At 46.0% G+C, this 19,130-nt stretch overlaps 1 protein-coding gene across 1 annotated transcript; it reads left to right on the top strand.

Annotated features, from left to right (window-relative positions):
* The first annotated feature begins 5,845 nt into the window (after positions 1–5,845).
* LOC129025813 (testis-specific Y-encoded protein 3-like) lies at positions 5,846–8,644 on the top strand. The gene is made up of 6 exons (XM_054473378.1): positions 5,846–6,356; positions 6,976–7,053; positions 7,182–7,293; positions 7,395–7,540; positions 7,648–7,729; positions 8,424–8,644. The coding sequence occupies exons 1-6, from the start codon at positions 6,003–6,005 to the stop codon at positions 8,444–8,446; spliced, it is 795 nt and encodes a 264-aa protein (XP_054329353.1). The 5' UTR covers positions 5,846–6,002; the 3' UTR covers positions 8,447–8,644.
* The last annotated feature ends 10,486 nt before the right edge of the window (positions 8,645–19,130 follow it).

Below are 19,130 nucleotides of genomic sequence, written 5' to 3'. Positions count from 1 at the left end.
TTCAGTAAATATGCATAGAGTGCTGTAAATATTGAGATTGGAAAACATACCATGTTTCTGCCCTCATCATGTTCTCATTCTATTAAATGTTGTAATAACACAACTTTGAGTCATAAATCTTTCAAAAGAGAAGTACACACAAAAAAGAGCTAGACAAATACGTGGGACATTATGATCATTTAGAGCTTGTATCAGTTACAGCCAGGTCTTCAAGGCCCATAAATGCCAGGATAGAAAGTTTAGAACAAACTGTCTACACAAAGGCAAGTTTTTGTTGCTGTTGTTGTTTTTTCATAGGAAAATAATATCAGAGTTTCACAAAGGTTATAAGACTAACTGCAATATATAGGATGGGTTGAAGATCAGCAAGAGAAGACCGAAGGTGAGTTCTGAGTTTTATTAAATGCTTAAACTAACATATGATGGTGGCCTGGGTAAAGAAAGTTGAAGCAAGGACTGGAAGAAAGAGACAGGTGCAAGAATCATTGTAAAGATAAAGTCCACAAGTCTTGGCATGAGTTTTCAAATTGAGGCTAGTAAAAAATATTGTGGGATTCTTGCCATTCATCTATCCATCAAATTATTCAATGCAACTTTATTAAGATTCTAGATTATTATTAATCTTTATCATTATTCAAGATTATTAAGGTGTATTACTCATTGAATAATAAATATTGCATGCATGTTTATTACTATGCAAAAAGCACTGTGCTGGGTTCTGGAGGTACAGCAATGAATATGGGGTTAATGGTCCCCAACTTCATGAAGCTTTACATAGAGGGAGAGACAGATAATAAATAAAAGACACAAGCAGTCGTAAATGTTGTGAAGGAAATTTTGGGACGCGGAAAGAGAGTAACAGATAGTAGTGACGGTTGGTATAACAGACAGAACTACTGTACATTGGGCACTAAGTGAAGCTTTCTCCAGGGAAGTCTTATGTGATATATCTGAAAGAGCAGCCATTGATAAAGAGGGAAAAAAACAGCTGCCAACCCTCTAAAATAGGAGAATTTTGGCCTAGCTCTGTGTTTGAAGAACAGAGAGTTGCTAATGTGCAGAATAAAGCTGAGAATTTGAGTAAGAGGAAAATGGTAAAGTAACCAGTGGTTTTAATAGTACAGATGGGAATGCTGTCCTTGATAAAAGTAGTTCCAGTGGAATGAGACCAAAACCCAATTGAACTGAACTGAAAAGCCAGTGGGAAGAAATGAGGGAAGTGGGTACAGCGTGCTTAGTGGAGAAAAGTAATGAAGGGGTAGGTGTCAGGGGAGTAAACAACGGGAAAAATTCTAATTTATAAAAGCAATCTAAGAATTTAGATCACAGCTGTATATGTATACTGAGGTGGTAGAGAGGGAGAGATTAACGTACATGAGAAAATAAAATTGACAGCAGTGGATTGCGGTTTCTAGCACCTACAGTTCACTCTCACTTTGCCTGTGAGTTGGATAAATGTCTGAAAGCTGATTGTTTTTCAAAGTTGGTTTCTATTTGGGAAAGAAGGGAGTAGGGAACAACATGACATTGTAAACTGCAAAGCAAAATAAGGATATAGAGTACATAGAGGAAGAAAGAGCTCGGGCACTAGAAGATCTTGTTCCTCAAACCGCATGCTGCCTACTTTGTAGTCTAGCTTGACACGTGAGCCCTACTCCAGTTTCCAAAAGAACAATGATTGTTTCATTTAATCGGACCAAGGGCACTTGACACATCCCACCATATACATCTGTCATTTCAAAGAAGAAAGAGTATTTTAGAACTACAAATAGAAATAATGTAACATTAAGATGAAAATCAAATAACAAATCTAGCTTCGTTGAAAATCTGTCTATACTGATATCTTATTATTTTTTTTAATTCTGCCAAGGATTAGTGAACATATTCTCCCAGTCTTTTGTCTGTATGTTAAAACTTGCTAAACACCTCAAGTCTCGCATAAGAACTACAATGGAAAATGGATCAGTCAGGAGTTCTTCCATACAATTATCAATAAATTATATTTCTTCATACTGAAATTTGTTTTTTCATTATTGTAAGAAATTAACTTTTATATTAATAGTAGGTGATGTAACAAAGCAGGTCTTTAAGGAGATAACTGACACTGGATTTCCATGCCATTACTCAGGTGGCCCTTATTTGCCAGCCAGGTTCCCTCCCTGGACACACACTGAAGGTCCCCAACCATTTTGCGATCTCTTCACATTCCCAGCTCCTGAGGAAGCTCCAAAATACCTGTCCATGAAGAAAATAGAACATTTCCGCACACTGGATCCCAGTGTGGTCCTCCAGATTCCCTGTGAGGTGGACTATCTTGTATGGGAAGGCAGGGCACTGGGAGGGAGGATGTCAGAGACGATAACACATGTCAGGGCAGCCCAGGGTCATGGAAACAGAACAAGACAGTCCTGGGAGAAACATTCTAAAACGGCATAGACCTAGGTGGGCCTCAGGTGGACATCTGCGTGGAGAGGGAGAGGGCCCTGGTTGAGCTCAAAATGAGCCCCAGGTGGTCGCAGATCTTAGGGCAGGGCATGGAGCTGGCAAGTGATGATGAGACAGCTATCCCTTAAGCCCTGCTTCTCACCCACTGACTTTAGCCACATATGCATCCTAGTGGCTTAACGTTCCCCAATCCTGACATGTGGGTGTTATAATTTCCTGATGGGCCTTTCTCCCCCAACCCATGGATTGCCTGGGATTGCTCACTGCAGTCTCCTCCATGATCCTTGGGTTCTCCATGAGGGGCACAGATCCAGGACTCAAAGGCCTCTGAGTTGCCAATCCTTGGTTGCTCGCCTGGCCTCCTCTCTGTTCTGTCTCTAATGCTGTCCTTCCCTCCATGGGATAGAACTGCAAAGCATTGAGCCATAGGCCCTGGCTGATGATCTAGGAGACTGCAGAAGCAGGTCCAGGGGAGTTCAGGTCACAGCTTAAAGCCAGTTCCCCGGAGACCAAGGAATGACCAGCGAAGTCCTTTCCCAGGATGCCCCACGGCGAACCCCACCTCAGCAATCCTGCCAAAACCCGGGCAGTCTTATTCAGCCAAACAACCTCCACCTCCACCTCAGCCATGATGTCTGTCATATGATAAGCTCAGCCGTTGTGTCTTCCAATATGATAAGGTCAGGTAGGAGGTGTACTGCCTGCAGCTGGAGGCTTGACCTTCATGATCCCAGAACCACTGGACTGCAGTGGAATGAGACACTCTGTACCCTGCAGGGAGAGGAGTCAGGAAGGTTCATGCCAGACCTCACCTCCCACACACCAGCTGCCCTACCATGCTGGGAGGCATTCCTTACCGAGGATGCCAACACAGTACTCCTTAATGATGACTTCACTGTCGAAATAGAGATTGTGACGACATGAAATCTTCATCCCGCCGCCGGTAACCGGGATCGCTGAGGTCCTCCACCTGCCTGATCAAGGAGAAAGAGAATGGATTCAATACGACCATCTTATCTAGCTGGGCTGTAGTGAACCACGAGTTTCCACTTTCCAGTTCTCCCACTGAGACAACCCTGGTCCCCAGGGGGACCACAGACTGACTCAGAAACTGGACCCCTCCCACCGACCCAGGCTCCCCAGCCTGACCTACAAATCCATCATGTAGCAAAGCAGGACTTCATCATGGTTTCCGGCCCAGGCCGACATCTCGTGTGCCAAACAACCTACCTCTGGTCAGGAAGCCTCCAGATGATTGGGTGGGCAAGTCTCGTGACGCCCTGCAGTTTTGCAAGAGCACAGAGACTGTGGAGCAGGGCTATCTCCCAGACATTTGGCCTGTCACCGTCCGTTGTTGGTCCTGTGTCTCTGTCTGGCGAGGAGGCAACGGCACAGCTATGGTGGTTTGTGGAGTGGGTGGACCCCGGCCAAGACGGCCTGGGCTGACAAGAGCGGAGAGGAAGAAGAAGTGGGCAGGTGGTTGCAGCTGAGGAGCGGAGGGGCGGGGTGGCACGGGGTGGTGTGAGGCGGCTGCTTCTCCGGGTTCATGAGCTGCAGGAGGCCTTTGTGTGCTGAGTGCCGGACCTGCTCTGCTGATGTCCGGGTGTGTGCTGTCTTCTCATCCTAGTCTCCCTGAGGGGTGGGCCTGCCCACTTGAGGGAAGTCCTGTAGTAAGAAACGGCGGCAGAGTTGTGCCTGGCGCTCCCCATGGGAATTGCGTGGGTGCAAAGGAGGTTATATAGACTCAAGGCCTACACCCCTTTGGGTTCGGCGCCGGCAGGGGGAAGAAAGCCTATCTGGGGAGCTGGTGCCTGCCTTGAGGTGGTCGGCAGCCCCATGCACCGCGAACCCGTCTTAAGCACCTTGTGTTTCTGGGCTGAGCCTGTTGGAAACGGGCACCGAGAGCATGGGGTGGTTGAATGGCTGGCAATGGCAAAGAGACTGCCCGTCCTCCAGGGACGTTCCCAGGGAAACGTGCCCTTCGACTTTCTGCTGCGCGGGAAGGGACCTTGGCGCCGCGATTCTCCCTTGTGAGTGCTGTGCTTGGCTCCCCTTGCCTACCACGTGTTCCCAGGGCTGCTACAAGCAAGCTGCAAGGATATGGCTCTGGCCCAAAAGGCGGAGATGCCCTGTGGCCTGGGGCACTCACGGAGCCCAGCTCCAAGTGAAGGACCTCCAGCGAGTCCATTGACGGCACAGGTGTTCTTGGTCCAGGGCCAGGCTGTGCCCGCTGGCCCTCCTTCTGCCACATCACGTCGGTCTCCTCCTCAACCACCACCTCCACCTCAACCATTATGTCTTCCACCATCAGCACCGCCTCCTCTTCCAAGGCCGCCTCCTTGCTCTGTACTCCGGCCGTCCTCAACAGCAGAGCCTCCAGCCTGAACACGGTGCCGTCCTGTGTGCTCCCACAGATCCCGGCCTGCGCAGCCCAGCCCAACCTCCGCACCCCTAGGCTCTTGGGGACCGATCCCCCACAGACACCCTCCCTAAAAACCCACGGGCATCGCCCTGCTGAGAACCTAGTCCCACACCCACGTGGACCCAGGTTTCCTGAGGAGCTCCGCTGGACCCGCAGATCCTGCAATGGCCACAGGGCTCGGCTCCCCCGCAGGCTCAACTGTGCACAGGAGCTCAGGAGCCAGAGGCCCAGGCCCTGGGCCTGCAGAGCACCACCAGCAGGCACCGCAGCCACTGCAGCGGGTGCGGGAGCCTCTGGGTCGGCAAGGCATTGCAAAACACCGTGCGCGCAAGTCATCAATGGCCAACCCTGGCGGCCGGCCTCTGGTGTGCCCAGGGCATAGGACAAGAGGCCCTTTGGAATGCTCCTTGGACTGCAGCATCCTCAGGGAGGAAGCATGGTACGCAGAGCCTGTATTTGCCTCGACCTGCGATAGTGTGTGCCGGGGTTCTGGCCTCTACAACAGATCAATTTCACCTTAGCACAAGGAGGCGACTTTCCTCCCACGTGCCCGGCCCGACTCACTTCCCCTAGGCCGCCCCTGTCAACCTGGCCCCAGCAACCAGAGAGAGTTCTCTGGATCTGCAGTATTGCTTCCGTACCATCCAGCTGGCCTGCCTAACGAAGAGAGATGTTTCATGTGTTCATGACACATAGAGATTTTCATGGCTTGCCACACTCAGGATGTCAGGACACAGGGCTGCCGTGCCCACAATTCCAAATGCCACGCAGCCCGTCTGTCCCAGGATGCCGAGCTACCGGGCACAAGCTCCAAGGGCTTCTCGGAGGAGGTTTGGGGAGAGGAGTTGGCGTTAGGGGGAGTTGGAGATGCAGGCCCACCAGTGGCTGTGCCGCCCAGGGACACGCCCACCGCCCTCCCATTCATTGGCCAGCATGGGAGGAAGGCGGTCGCAGCGCGGCTCCCCGCGCTCTTCCCGCGCAGTCCATTAGGGGGCGCCCGGGAGCCCCGCGCATGCGCACTGAGGGCCCGCTGACCCACTGGGTGCAATAAAGGCTGCGGCCGGGTTCGTGTGGCTCGGTTCGGGCAGCATAGGCCTTGCTCAGTGGGAGTGCGGAGGAGGGCACCGTCTTCAGGATGGAGGCTGTACAGGAGGGGGCGGCCGGGGTGGAGAGTGAGCAGGTGGCTTTGGGGGAGGAGGCGGTGCTGGTGTTGGATGACATAATGGCGGAGGTGGAGGTGGTGGCCCAGGAGGAGGGCCTCGTGGAGCCGCAGGAGGAGGCCCAGCGGGCACAGCCTGGCCCTGGGCCCATGACCCCAGAGTCTGCACTGGAGGAGCTGCTGGCCGTTCAGGTGGAGCTGGGGCCGGTTAATGCCCAAGCCAGGAAGGCCTTTTCTCGGCAGAGGGAAAAGATGGAGCGGAGGCGCAAGGCCCACCTAGACTGCAGAGGCGCGGTCATCCAGAGCGTCCCTGGCTTCTGGGCCAATGTTGTATCCTTCTCAGTGTTTCTTCTGCCTTTCTGGTGGAGAGGTGCTCTCGGGGAAGTGTAAGTAACTTATGGGCAGCTTGGCATCGATGTGACGCCACCTTTGGGGAACAAAGGTGAGTTGCCCCGGACAAATGTGGCTAGGGAAAACTGCAGCAGGCGTGGGTACTATTTTCCTGCGTGCGGCAGAGAAACCCTTGGTGATGCCGAGCAGCAGACGTTTGGGGCATGTTTTTGAAGAACAGAAGCGAGTTCAGACCAGAATAGGTTTTTGTGTGCATCAAGCTATTTTTAAGGCAGTGTGATTGCTCCCCCTTTCTAGTCCGATCTGGGACTGGGCGTCTTCGGCTATAAGCAGATTCTGCCACTCCTCAGACACCAGCAAGTCTCTGCAAATCGCACCTCCGCATGTCAGTGCAGTCAGCCTCAGAATTATACACCCTCTGTGAAGCCAAGGGGCCTTATTTTAGGGGTAGGGGGAGGCGAAAGGAGGTCATATACGTGGAAGCAGATCTGAGAAATCCCCTACCCCAGCCTCTGGGTGCTCTTAGGCCTTCTTCCCTGTTGCTCCTAGCTTCTCCTTCCACCGTATGTAAATGTAAAGGCTCTTTGACCTAAATCAGATTGCAAACCACCCCCAGATGTCAGCCCTGATCACTGACCAAGATGAAGACATGCTGAGCTACATGATCAACTTGGAGGTGAGGACAGCAAGACTGAGGCTAGAGGGTTTAGTGGGGGAGGGTAAGGGAAATAATTGGTTCCTGTGAGCAACAGTTGGCACCTCACCCAAAAAGGTATTTAAACTTTCTCCACCTTGTCCTGACAGGTGGAAGAAGTGAAGCATCCCGTTCATCTCTGCAGGATCATGTTGTTCTTTCGGAGTAACCCCTACTTCCAGAATAAAGTGATTACCAAGGAATATCTGGTGAACATCACAGGTGACAGGTGGCTCCCAGGATGGGTAGTGGAAGGAAGATGGTGGGTGGATCATTGCCAACGTGATCCAGTCCCCTTCCCACAAAACTTTCTGTCTCTGTAGAATACAGGGCTTCTCATTCCACTCCAATTCAGTGGTATCCAGATTATGAAGTTGAGGCCTATCGCCGCAGACACCACAACAGCAGCCTTAACTTCTTCAACTGGTTTTCTGACCACAACTTCGCAGGATCTAATAGGATTGCTGAGGTGGGTCCTCACTGGGAAACATCAGCAATGACCCTGTTGTGTTCCCACCTGTTTGGGTCACCAGTCTGAGCCCTGATGAGGCGTTTGCCGATTGATTCCCCTGACAGATCCTATGTAAGGACCTGTGGCGCAATCCCCTGCCGTACTACAAGAGGATGAAGCCACCTGAAGAGGGAACAGAGATTTCAGGTGAGCCGTTCAGTTGGAACTGGAGCTGTTTGATGCCCACTATGAGGGGGTTGACACACCTGCCTATTCAGGGAGCCTGGACGCTCATTTCAGAAATGTAGAAATTGAGGCTGCTTTCGTATATGTAGAAATTCCTTGAGAGGACGAGAGAGAGTGACAGAATCCAGGACATTCATGGCATTGGGCTGAAAAAGGCAGATTAGAGACTGCACTGCAAGGCAGGTTATAGCTGTGAGTCTTAAGCCCAGGGGAGCATAGTCCATTTCCAGAATCACTGAGAAGTGAAGCTGAAAATCATTCACTTCAATCTGTAGCCCTTGATTCCATGGCCGTCAACCCCAGCGGCAGTCATCCTACCTACTCCATGAGATTGGGCTCCCTGAATGTGCCTCCTGGTCATCCCTGTCCTAGACCGCAAAGGATTGTTTAGATTGATGGATTTCCTTGAGCTATTGCCGCATCAGATTTCTGTGTGCTTTTAGTGTACAATGCATCTTGTTAGCTGACTCCCCTCACAGAGAGTACTGGGAATGGGGCAGGTATTGCGGAGAACAGTTTGTAACCCATGGTAGGAGGAAGTTTAAGAGATCACAAATGGGGAAGGGATATCCTTTTCTCAGCGGGCCCTGCAATTAAAACATTTCAAAGTATGGCTGAGAGAAATGCGTTTTGACATGCGTTTGTGTTTCTCTAGGGGACTCCCAGATGTTGAGTTGACTGTGAGGGAGCATCGGACCTTACTTAAAACAGCAGAACTCCTAAAAAGTTACTACCGTATGCAGGATGTCAGTACTCAGCATGGTCTTATGCCCAGGAAGTAAAGGAAAAACCGACCCAGTCACAAAAAAATCAGACAGGAAAAGGGGGTAAACTTGGATTGTATGGAATGCCAAATAAATATTCTCAAGAATGTTTGACTGTGTGTGTGTGTGTTTGTTTCTGTGTGTGTGTGTGTACGTTTATCCCCTGGATTTGGGTGTCATATTGAATTGATCAATCAATATGCTTTATTTTCTTCATGGAACTGACCTGTCTGTGTTGGAGCTGGGCCTCTAAAATTGTGGAGTGAATGGGTGTGGAATGTGTTGGGATTCTTCCTACAGGACAGAGTTGGGGAGGTCAAAGCAAAAGACAGCTTAGTTGGAAACTTACTTTGTCCTATGGAAGCAGAAGTAGTTCAAGGAAAGGGGTTAAGGTTTCCACAGCCCAGTTTGCTGGGACCTCTAAAATCCTTCATTTTGGGTATCATCATACACAATAGATAAGCACAGGATGATGGAAATCTTGAAGTTCCCTTTCTTGTTGAATTCACGTTCTTTTAAAGGTGAATGCATAATCCTTTTGTGGGACAATCAGCCCCTCAGAACTTCTCACACATCAACGTGAGAAGAAATGGGCAGGTAAGGTGTATGGAGGGACTGTGGGAAAGGTGACAGAGGCATGTGGGAAAGCATTCAGGATATGCTTTTTGGCGTAGATGACTAAGGGAAAACACAGACTGGCAGAAGTGCGGGGAAAGGGGTTGGATTTGTGGAATATAAGATTGCTGGGGAATCCACGCATGGACTGTCTTGTCACTTGATGACACAGGATATGGACACTCTTGTTGATGTTTACATCTTTAGTTGGGTTAAGCTTTTCTCCACGATTGTATGTTAGGTGAGGAACCAGTAGTGTACGTAGCTACCAACATTACGAGTGCATTTTGTGCTCTTGCAAACTCTAGTGAGGCTCTATTCTCCCCAGTGATTGGCACTGCAGATTGTTTCTGGAGCCCAGGGCCCTCTGATTTTCTGTGGCCTTTTCAGCATACTTTGCCTAAGTTTAATAATGTAAAGAGCAGATAGTTGCACAGTATGTGTTGCAAGCCTCACACAGGAGGACAACACATACAGTTTTCATTCACGGGTGGGTGGCGGCTTCCCATGAACACCTGTGTCTATGCACAAGACGAGGGGTTGCCTGTGTCACTGATGGGTGAGGAGGATTTCAGTGTCGGCGGCAGAACTTTCTTCCCGGTTCCCAGAAAAAACAGTTCCAACATGAGCATCCATGTTGGCCACACACTAGTAGAGTGCTAACATTCCTGTCCCATATGTACTCTGGTCGGCACAGCTTCTGTGAGAAGAGCTATGTTGTTTCAGGGAGGAAGGTTTGACAGTCAAAGTTCATGAATCTGTTGTACTGCCTTCAATACGCATTCCACACCTCCTGCTCGGTATCAGCAGTTGAGCTTTGAAAATCTATAGCCCAGTTTTGCCCCTGCTCCTGGGCACACTGCTGAAGCTCTGGAGGGGGAGTCTTGTCCTCCTCTGACTACTGTCCCCATGACCCACAAACACAGGAGAAACAGGTTTTCTCAGCAAATTATTCTGAAAACATTCGGAACCCTTTGGCCCCGTGAAGCTGCCCTTTATCTCACTGTGTGCAGGTCAAAGACACTGTGGTCCAGTACAGTATCCCTATAGTGGGAATGGGGCCACAGATTGGTGCCTGCACTCAGGGCAACTCAGATTAGGAAATGTCTGGGGACTTGCCTATAATCAGGTCATGTGAAAAGGTCTTGCCCCAAATTTAATGCATAGGAAAAAGTTGAGGAAGGTGTCTTGCAATGATTTCTCTAGGAGGTAAATAGATAAGAAGGAGACCATAAATAGATGGCTAGGGCTAGTTTTGGAACTAGCCTGTTTTAAAGTGGTGGTAGGGGAAGAGCTTTTTACAAGGCAGGCAGCAAACCAGGAACTGTCTACAATGGAAGGGCGTGCCATGGGTTGGTGGCTCAGCCATATTGCCACCCCACCGAGTGAATGCAGCCGACTGGGCTCCTTCCTCAAATCCTACATACAATTCAGTCTAGTGATTTCACATGAGATCCCTTGTTTTGGTATTATCAGAGATGGTGCTGAATTGTACAGGCTGTCTAACGCTTCTTCCACTGAATATCCGTGCACATGGGCCACAAACGCTAAGGGTACTGACGGATTTGTATTCTGCCTCAGTAAATCTGAAACACCTCTGTTACATCTACTGTCAGGGTCTTTTTCATGTTTAAAGTACCAAGTGTGTGTTTGTAGTTTTTAGTGTGTTTGTAGTTGTGTATGTTTATTTCTCTGCGTGGGTTTGTATCTTTCCTCTGACTCCACCTATGTCTCCCCATATTTTTCCACACTACCTGCGGTAATTTGTACATGCCTATCTCTACAACCATGCTAGAATTTGTATCTGTGTCTTTGAACATCTGTCACTCTCTCTCCCTTCCTTTCTTCCTTCCTTTCCTTTACACCCTTCCTTTCTTCTTTCCCTTCCTTCCCCACCACACTCTCTCCGTCTGTATCATCTACCTTTCTGTTCTCTATCTGAATTTAGTTTGTAATTCTGAATCTCTTGGCAGTGGCGTCAGACATCAGAATGTCTGGATGAAATTCCTCTTTGAAAGACTCTGAGCTGAAAGAGATGAGTTCTTTTTGTGAGCCATAATGAACGGTTTATTTCAGGCCAATCTAGCAATGACAGTGTTAAAAACAAATACTGAGCATTGCAGCAAAGCCAAAAGTCCCATGGATTCCACTCATCCCGCTCAGTGTATCGAAAAGGTGGAAAAGTGAAAAAGTGGGTATGCCTGTGGTCTCCCAAGCGGAAGGAGAACTTTCAAGTGATTGTGTCAGATGATTTTCCAGCAGGCAGCTATAGTTCGTAGATACATGCTGCGTAAACACAAGCACGATGATGAAACGTAGAAAATGTTCTTCTTCCTCCATTTCAGTTTTGTATTATCTTTTAATCAACATCATGCGTACAGAATTTCTTCACGACATGTCATAAACTATTGTTTAATGAACTCATACCTGAATTATTCATTGTGTCAAAGAATGTCAAACAATCATGATTCGTTATGACCTGCTACAGATAAGTGATAGGAAATAAGAAAATGAGAGCATATAGAAAGGGCACATCGTGGTCTGGGAACTTCACCAAGAGGTTCAGGCTAGCTGAATGCGTGTCAGGGATTCAGAAAAGACACTTGCACTTGTTATTAAGGGCTTTGAATGGAAAAGAAGCACTCTTTTTGCATTTATGTCTTTTAAGTCATTTGGGGAGTTTGGTGTATTATTACTTACAGTGTTCTCTCTGCCCTTTCTTATTGTTCTCCCCATCTGGCGCTGTTATTATGTGAAAGCTGGTTTCCTCCATCGGATCGCGTAGGCTCTAATGATGTTTCATTTATTTTGATTCTCCTCACACTACGTAGTTTTAATTTGCCGAATGTGACTCTTTTTTTGTTGGTTTTCCGAGAATGGGTCTTACTCTGTCTTCTAGGTTGGACAGCAGCCCCAGGGTCTTAGCCCACTGCATCCCAGACACCACACACCCATGTGATCCTCTCAACTCAGACTCTCACACAGCTGGCACTAGAGGTGCATGCAACCCTTCCCAGCTATGTATTAATTTAGCAATTGATTACTTTTTGGATATGGGCCCATGTTGCCCCAGGCTCCTTTGGAACTCCTGAGTGCAGGCAATCCTCCCACCTCAGCCTACCAAAGTGCCGGAATGACAGGTGTGACCCATGGCCCTGGCATGGCTTTGAGTTTTTTGCTTTTTTCTTCTACCTCCTCACGTCTTCTTTTCAAACATGCAGTGAAGGTTTCAATTCATGGACTGTAGTCTCCGTGCCTCTAATTTCTATCTTTCAACTCATCGTCAGCATTCATTGCGATTTTCATATTTATAAATTTATATATATATATGTGCACATATATATTTTTCCTTAACTTACCAAACGATGTTGCATTCTTTCCTGTGTCATGAAAAAGACTTTGATAGAAATGAAAAGCACCGCTTTATAATAAAATAGTTTATTGACATTTATTCTCTTAAGGCGTTTTAAAAATTGTGTGTTTATTTGAAACTGTCATATGAAATGATACATATTTATAACATAAGGAGTGTTGTTCAAAAGGTCATATATATTATGCATTGGATACATCCAGCTAATCAACATATGCGTGATCTCACATACTTGTCATTTTTGTTGTGAAAAAACTTGACATGCACTGTCTTAGAATTTTGTTAGAGAAAGAATACATTATCACCAGTTATAGTCAGCAGGCTGAAGAAAATATTTTTGACCTATCCCTCCTTTCTAACTAGAAATATGAATTCTTGATCCAGCATCTCCTCAGTGCACCCTCTTCACCCCCGCCTTCGGAGTCACTACCTCTGTGAAGTCTGCTTTTTCAATTTCTTATAAGAATGAGGTCATGTGCTAGTTGCCTTTCAGATACCTGGCTTATGTGACTTAACAAAATGGCATGCACACATTCAGCAGATTCACACGCATTGTCACAACTGGCAGGATTTCCTTATTTATTATTGCATTACATTTTTCCATTCCGCGTAGGTGTATTTACCCCATTTTTTTAATCCACTCATCAATTGAGGGACACTCAGGTTGCTTCCGTTATTTTGGCTCTAGGGAAAATGTAATGAGTGCAACAATACCTGCATGGGTGCATGCACACCTTCAACATACTGATCTGTGTACTTGTGGGCGTGCCCGGGTATTTTGATTTGCTGGATCATATGGTGGGTGGTTCTACCTGTAGATTTTTGAAGACTGTTTATATTAAATAAAACCCATAAAACTTCTTGTAATGCCTGCACCAATTTACATTCTCACCAAAAGTGAGCAAGGAATTCCTTTTCTCTGCATCCTCACCAGAAATGAGGGTTTTCTTTTTTCTTTTTTTTTTTTCTTGTCTTTTGGAAAATAGGCATTCTGACTGAAGTGAGAAGAAATCTCATTGTGTTTTGATTTGCATTTTCCTGGTGGGTTGGGGATGATGAGGACTTTTTAGTGTGTCCTCTGGACAACTGTATGTCTTAGTTTCAGAAATGAGTATTCCAGCCTTTGCCCATTTGTTTTCAAGCTATTGAGTTGTGGGGAGTTCCTTATGTACTTTGAATATTGACCCATTAACAGATCTATGGTGACCCAATCATTGCTCCCATCCTGTAGGATGCCCCTTCTGTTTCTTTAGTTTTCTGTGTTGTGGTGAAGCACTTTAGTTTGATATGATTACATCCTCTATTTCTGATGGTGTTTACTGTGCTCTTGCAGTCACTTTGAGACCATCATTGCCTACAGAGATGCCATGGAGCTTCTTCCTTGTGATTTGTTCTGGTATTTTTATTGTTTCCTGTCTGACATTGGAGGTTGGTGATAAATTATCCACTTGTAAATTCCTTTATGTGGCTATTCAGTTTGTCCCCAACCTAGTTTATAGAAGATACTTGATTTTTCACTGGGCGTTGTTGCTTCTTTGGGAAAAGGCCGTGACTTAGCTGCAAATGCAGTGACTTAGTTCTGGGCTCCTATTGTTTTTCATAAGCTCAAGTCTCTGCTTTTCTGCAGTGCTATCCTATTTCGGTACGTAAAGCTTTGTAGTAGTATATCATGAAGTTAGGTAGTGTGATGCCTCCAGCTTTGTGCGTTTTACTGGATTGCTCTGGGCTTTCAGGATGTTCTGCCGTTTCACAGGAAATTTAGGATTCTCAGATTACTTTTCTAAGAAGAATGGGTCATTGATATTTTTACAGGGGTTGTATAGGATCTGAGGATCACTCAGGTAGTATTGATGTCAATGCCATTTAGACAATGTGTTTGTGTGCACATGCTCAGGGCCAAGAGACACTGGGTGTCCTCAGCAATAGTGAGGTGGGCCTTAATGTCCAGCCAGATTGCCTTCCTGGAAACACACAGAGGATCCCCTTCCGTTTTGCTGTCTCTTCACATTTCCTCCCCTGTGAGCCCTGTGTGGTCCTCCAGATTCCCTGTGCGATGGCCTGCCTTTTTTGTGGGTGGGGAGTTGCTGGGTGAATGAGGATGGCAGAGGGGAACAAGCATGTCAGGAGAGCCTGGGTTCATCCAAATGGGACTTGGCAGGCCTGGGAGAGCCATTCTGGGAGGATGTAGACCTGGACAGGCCTCAGATGGGCATCTGTATGGAGGGTGAGACAGCCCTGGTGGATCCCAAACTGAAGGCCAGGTAGTGGCACGCCTCAGGACAGAGAAGGGAGCTAGCAAGGGATGATGAGGCAGCTATCTCTTGATCCTGGCTTCTTACCCATTGACCTTTGCTAATTATGCCTATTTAGCAGATTAGGGTTCCCCTATCCTGAAATGTGGGAACTACAGTTCCCTTATGGACCTTTCTCCACCAGCCCATGATGGCCTGAGTTTGCTCACTGCAATCTCCTCCCTGAGCCTTGGCTTCTCTATGTGCATCCTAACTCCGGGACCCACAGGCTTCTCAACCCCCAGGCCTGGGCTGCTTCCCTGTCCTCTTCTCCGTTCCCTCTCTGAGGGCCTAACTCCGTTGAGTAGTGCTGCAGGAGATTGAGCCACAGGCCCTGGCTGATGACCTCGGGGACTGGGCAAAGTGGTCGTGACAGGTCAGGTTCCGGTCCAAAGCCAATTCCTCCGATGCCGAGGAATGTCCAACAAGGTCCTTTGCCATGACGCCGCATAGCTGCCCCACCTCAGCAAACCTGCCATACCCTGGGCAGTCACAGTCAGCCAACCAGCTGAGGAAGCTCAGTTAGGCAGTGCCCTGCAGGAAACTGGGGCCTTCACCTGAATGAGCCTAGAACCACTTGACTGCAGTGGAGCCAGTCGCCCTGTATCCTGGAGGGAGAGGAGTCAGGAAGGCTAACGCCAGGCCGAGCTTCCCAGGTACTACCCCCTCTACCATACCAGGAGGCACTCCTCATTGAGGATGCCAACGCAATACTCCTTAGTGAGCACTTCGTTGCCAAAGTAAATGTTGTGATGACAGGCAAACTTCTTCCTGCCAGTTGTACTCATGATGAGTGAGTTCCTCCTCCTGCCTGTCCAAGAAGGAGAAAGAGGACAGCCAAGGGACAATTTCATCTAGGTGGGCTGAGGTGGCCTTCTAGCTGGGGTGAAGCATGCGTTTCCCCTTCCTAGCTCCCCGACTGAGACACCCCTGAGCTCCAGGAGCACCTCAAACTGACCTGGATCTTAGAACCCTTCCCCAGACCCGGGCTTACCATCCTGACCAGCAATCCAACATGTAGCTTTGAAGGACTTCCTCATGATGTTTCAGCTACTTGCTCTCACCGGAAATAATCACAACTTTTAAACTGTTCTTCATGCCAACTTAAATGTTTCATTTTTACTACCTCATGTTTTGGATGAGGCATGTATTTTTAAATAGATTTTCACCCTTATTGTACCTCTGTGATAAACTGCTTACTTACATTCATACCATAATTATCTTTCAGTTTTACTTGTCTGTTCCCCAAGATTCAGTGAAACTAAGAATTCTATTTATGCTTGTATCTTTCAGCAACCATATGTGAGATAATGGTGCACATTACTGCAGAAATCACATATACAGGTCCAAAGGGAGACGAAGAAAAAGAAAGCAAGTTTTAAAGTCTGTACATTCCTAACTCTGTATCAGAAACTCACAAATAACAGTGAAATCAAAGAATGATCACAGCCAATTCCTTTTCATACCTAGACTGAAATAAGAATCTTCAAAAGAAAAGAAAGTTCAGAATTTGGGTTTGCAAAAAGTTTCCTATATAGACAAAATTATTGGTAACTTTCTCTGACTAGAAAACAAACAAAAATCCACGTTTTTCATATGTGTAAATATACACATTTTTATTTCCATCAGTGATGATACGCAAGTAAGTAATAAAGTGAAAGTACAATAAATTGATATATGGAATGTTCACAGTCTCCAAATATTCCATTGAGACTATTAATTTTATGTAAACCATAAAGAATGCTTCATGAAACTACATTATACAGTGTCTTTTAGTATTTTACTCACATTTTAAATAATCAACAATTAGAGGGAATTCTTCCTCATTATTTATTACGACTACCGTTATTTTCCTTGAGTAATCCTGTTGAAATTAAGTATTTTAAATAAAACATTAAAAACAAATTATATTGACTGATTTCAGCTTTTAATGAAATCCTACTTGTGTATTTGTAGTAATGTGAAGTATAACTTTCTCCTCACAATTACTCTTTTATAAAACCGGTGTTATTGTTTTCTCTGACACTAACATTGTGATATCTCACAGCTTTACTGTGTGTATACATGACATCCCTCCAGAGAGTAGGCGTCAAATATGTGGAAAAATCATATTTGTGACAAAATTCTGGGAAAGGCAATGGTGAAATGGAAGAATAATTTCTAACTTGCTAACTGTTGGTCAATGGGTTTGTATTTATTTAGCTATAGACACGTATGTGCACACTGTGAGTTTGCCCATGTACATATACATTTCTAGGAGATACCCGTAATATATGGGTTGTGTAATTTTTAATTTATCCACTATTGTGTATGTGTGAAATTAGAAAAGCAGTTACCTTTTCTTTACTCAATTTGTTGGAAAGCCAAAAAAGTCTGTCAACCTTCATTTCAATTAATCCAATACTGTTAACTGCGGACACCTTCATTCTCCTTGTTCTCCTTTGGCAACCGGGAAGTTAATTCTCACTCTAATTCAGCTCTCAGGGTGTGATCCACAAACTTTGTATATGCTTAAAAGGATAAAAGTTCAGTGAAATGTCAAGCCATGCTGTGAAATGTTCCATTGTTTCTATATCTCTAATTGTCCTTTCATGTTATAGAGGCAAGAAAAACAATTCAATGTGTTTCTTAGTATCCAGTCCAATGCACTCTTTCTTCATAATATGCCAAACCCATCCCTTCAAGGCCTTGACATCTCAACATGGCTGGACGTCTCAAAATCTCTTCTCATTAATAACCATTATGTTAATCACTGTTGCCCACAACTGGAATTCGACTGTGAAATCCCCTGGTGGAAATTGCTGTAATGGCTCAAACTACTGGAATGACTATTTGTTTTACCTGAAAACATCTGATGAGCATATACATATGCTATGTGCATGAACATATTGTACATTAACAACATACCATCACTGCCAGTAGATAATAGGTATCCCAAACCTTTGAATCAAACTGACCTCAGGTGCTCCCACAAACCAAGCTTTTTCCTCCACAGCTTTCTTTTTATGTCAAAAAACCGCAAGTCCAGGCCGGGCGTGGTGGCTCTCGCCTGTAATTTCCACATTTTGGGAAGCCGAGGTTGGTGGGTCACTTGAGGTCAGGAGTTCGACACCAGCCTAGGCAACATGGCAAAAACCTGTCTCTACCAAAAATAGAAGAAGTAGCCAGGCCTAGTGGCACATTCCTGTGGTCGAGCTACTTGGGATGCTGAGGCAGGAGAACCGCCTGAACCTGGGAGGCAGAGGTTGTAGTAAGCTAAGATCAGACTACTGCACTCCAGCCTGGATGACACAGCGAGACCATGTGTCAAAAAAGAAAAAAAACAAAGCAACTCCACTCGTCCAGTCGCTTAGGTAAAAAGTACTGTAGTTGGCTGGGCACGATGGCTAACGCCTGTATTCCCAGCACTTTGGACTTTGGAAGGCTGAGACGGGCAGATCACCTGAGATCAGCAGTTGGAGACCAGTCTGGCCAACATGGTGAAGCCTGGCCTCTACTAAAAATACAAAACATTAGCTGGGCATGGTGACGAATGCTTGTAATCCCAGCTAGTCGAGAGGGGGAACCTGGGAGGCAGAGGATGTGGTGAATGGAGATGATGCCACTGCACTCCTGCCTGGGCTACACAGCGAGTGTACCCTGTGAGAAACAAAGGTGAACAGAAGAAAAGTTCTTTATTTAAATATCTAGTACATTAATTTTCAAGTTGTTGTAGAAACATTTCTCTTTAAACTCCTATTGTAATGTCACTTTTCCTGCTACTCACAAATTTAATCTGTAATATTTGCAGTATCGTGAAGTTCTAAGTACATTTAAATTCCTATTATGATAATCCATGGATTGCTGAGAAATAGTGGTTTTAATTTTGTTGTTCAATTTCCACTTAATTTTATTTCAACTTGTGTTAACTCAATTGAAAATTCTTTAGTAGTTTTTTAAATCTCATATCAAGACTTTTATTCACATCAATTGCTGTATAAATGCTCCCACCTTGAAGAACACTCTCTTATAGCCTGCTTCCCTACGACAGTCTTGACTGGTTGCCCTCCAGGCCTGTTTCAATTGTCTCATTCTAGGACTTACATTCACTACCCTTTTAAGAATTTATCTTTCTCTTTTCTTGTGTGTCCTGTTTTCTGCATTTCACATCTTTATCTTTCTTGGTTTACTTCTTCTTTTTGGTAGGAAAAAATCTCTAGTAATTTCTTGAGGAAAGGTTCACCTGGAGACAAAATTTTCGAGTTCTCATATGTCTGAAAAATGTTATGTTTTCTCCTTGTACATTTGATTTTAGTCTATTTGGAAATAAAAACATATGTCAG

Source organism: Pongo pygmaeus, chromosome Y (genome assembly GCF_028885625.2).
Source record: "Pongo pygmaeus isolate AG05252 chromosome Y, NHGRI_mPonPyg2-v2.0_pri, whole genome shotgun sequence".
NCBI lineage: Eukaryota > Metazoa > Chordata > Mammalia > Primates > Hominidae > Pongo > Pongo pygmaeus.
Note: the sequence above shows the minus strand (reverse complement) of the source record. Positions and strands in the feature narration are given on the sequence as shown.

Excerpts from the sequence above, each read along its gene's own strand:
- LOC129025813 (XM_054473378.1), top strand. The coding sequence starts at position 6,003 with ATGGAGGCTGTACAGGAGGGGGCGGCCGGGGTGGAGAGTGAGCAGGTG. Across the intron at positions 6,357-6,975 it reads CTGGCTTCTGGGCCAATGTT|ATTGCAAACCACCCCCAGAT; the intron begins GTATCCTTCTCA and ends GACCTAAATCAG. Across the intron at positions 7,541-7,647 it reads GATCTAATAGGATTGCTGAG|ATCCTATGTAAGGACCTGTG; the intron begins GTGGGTCCTCAC and ends TTCCCCTGACAG.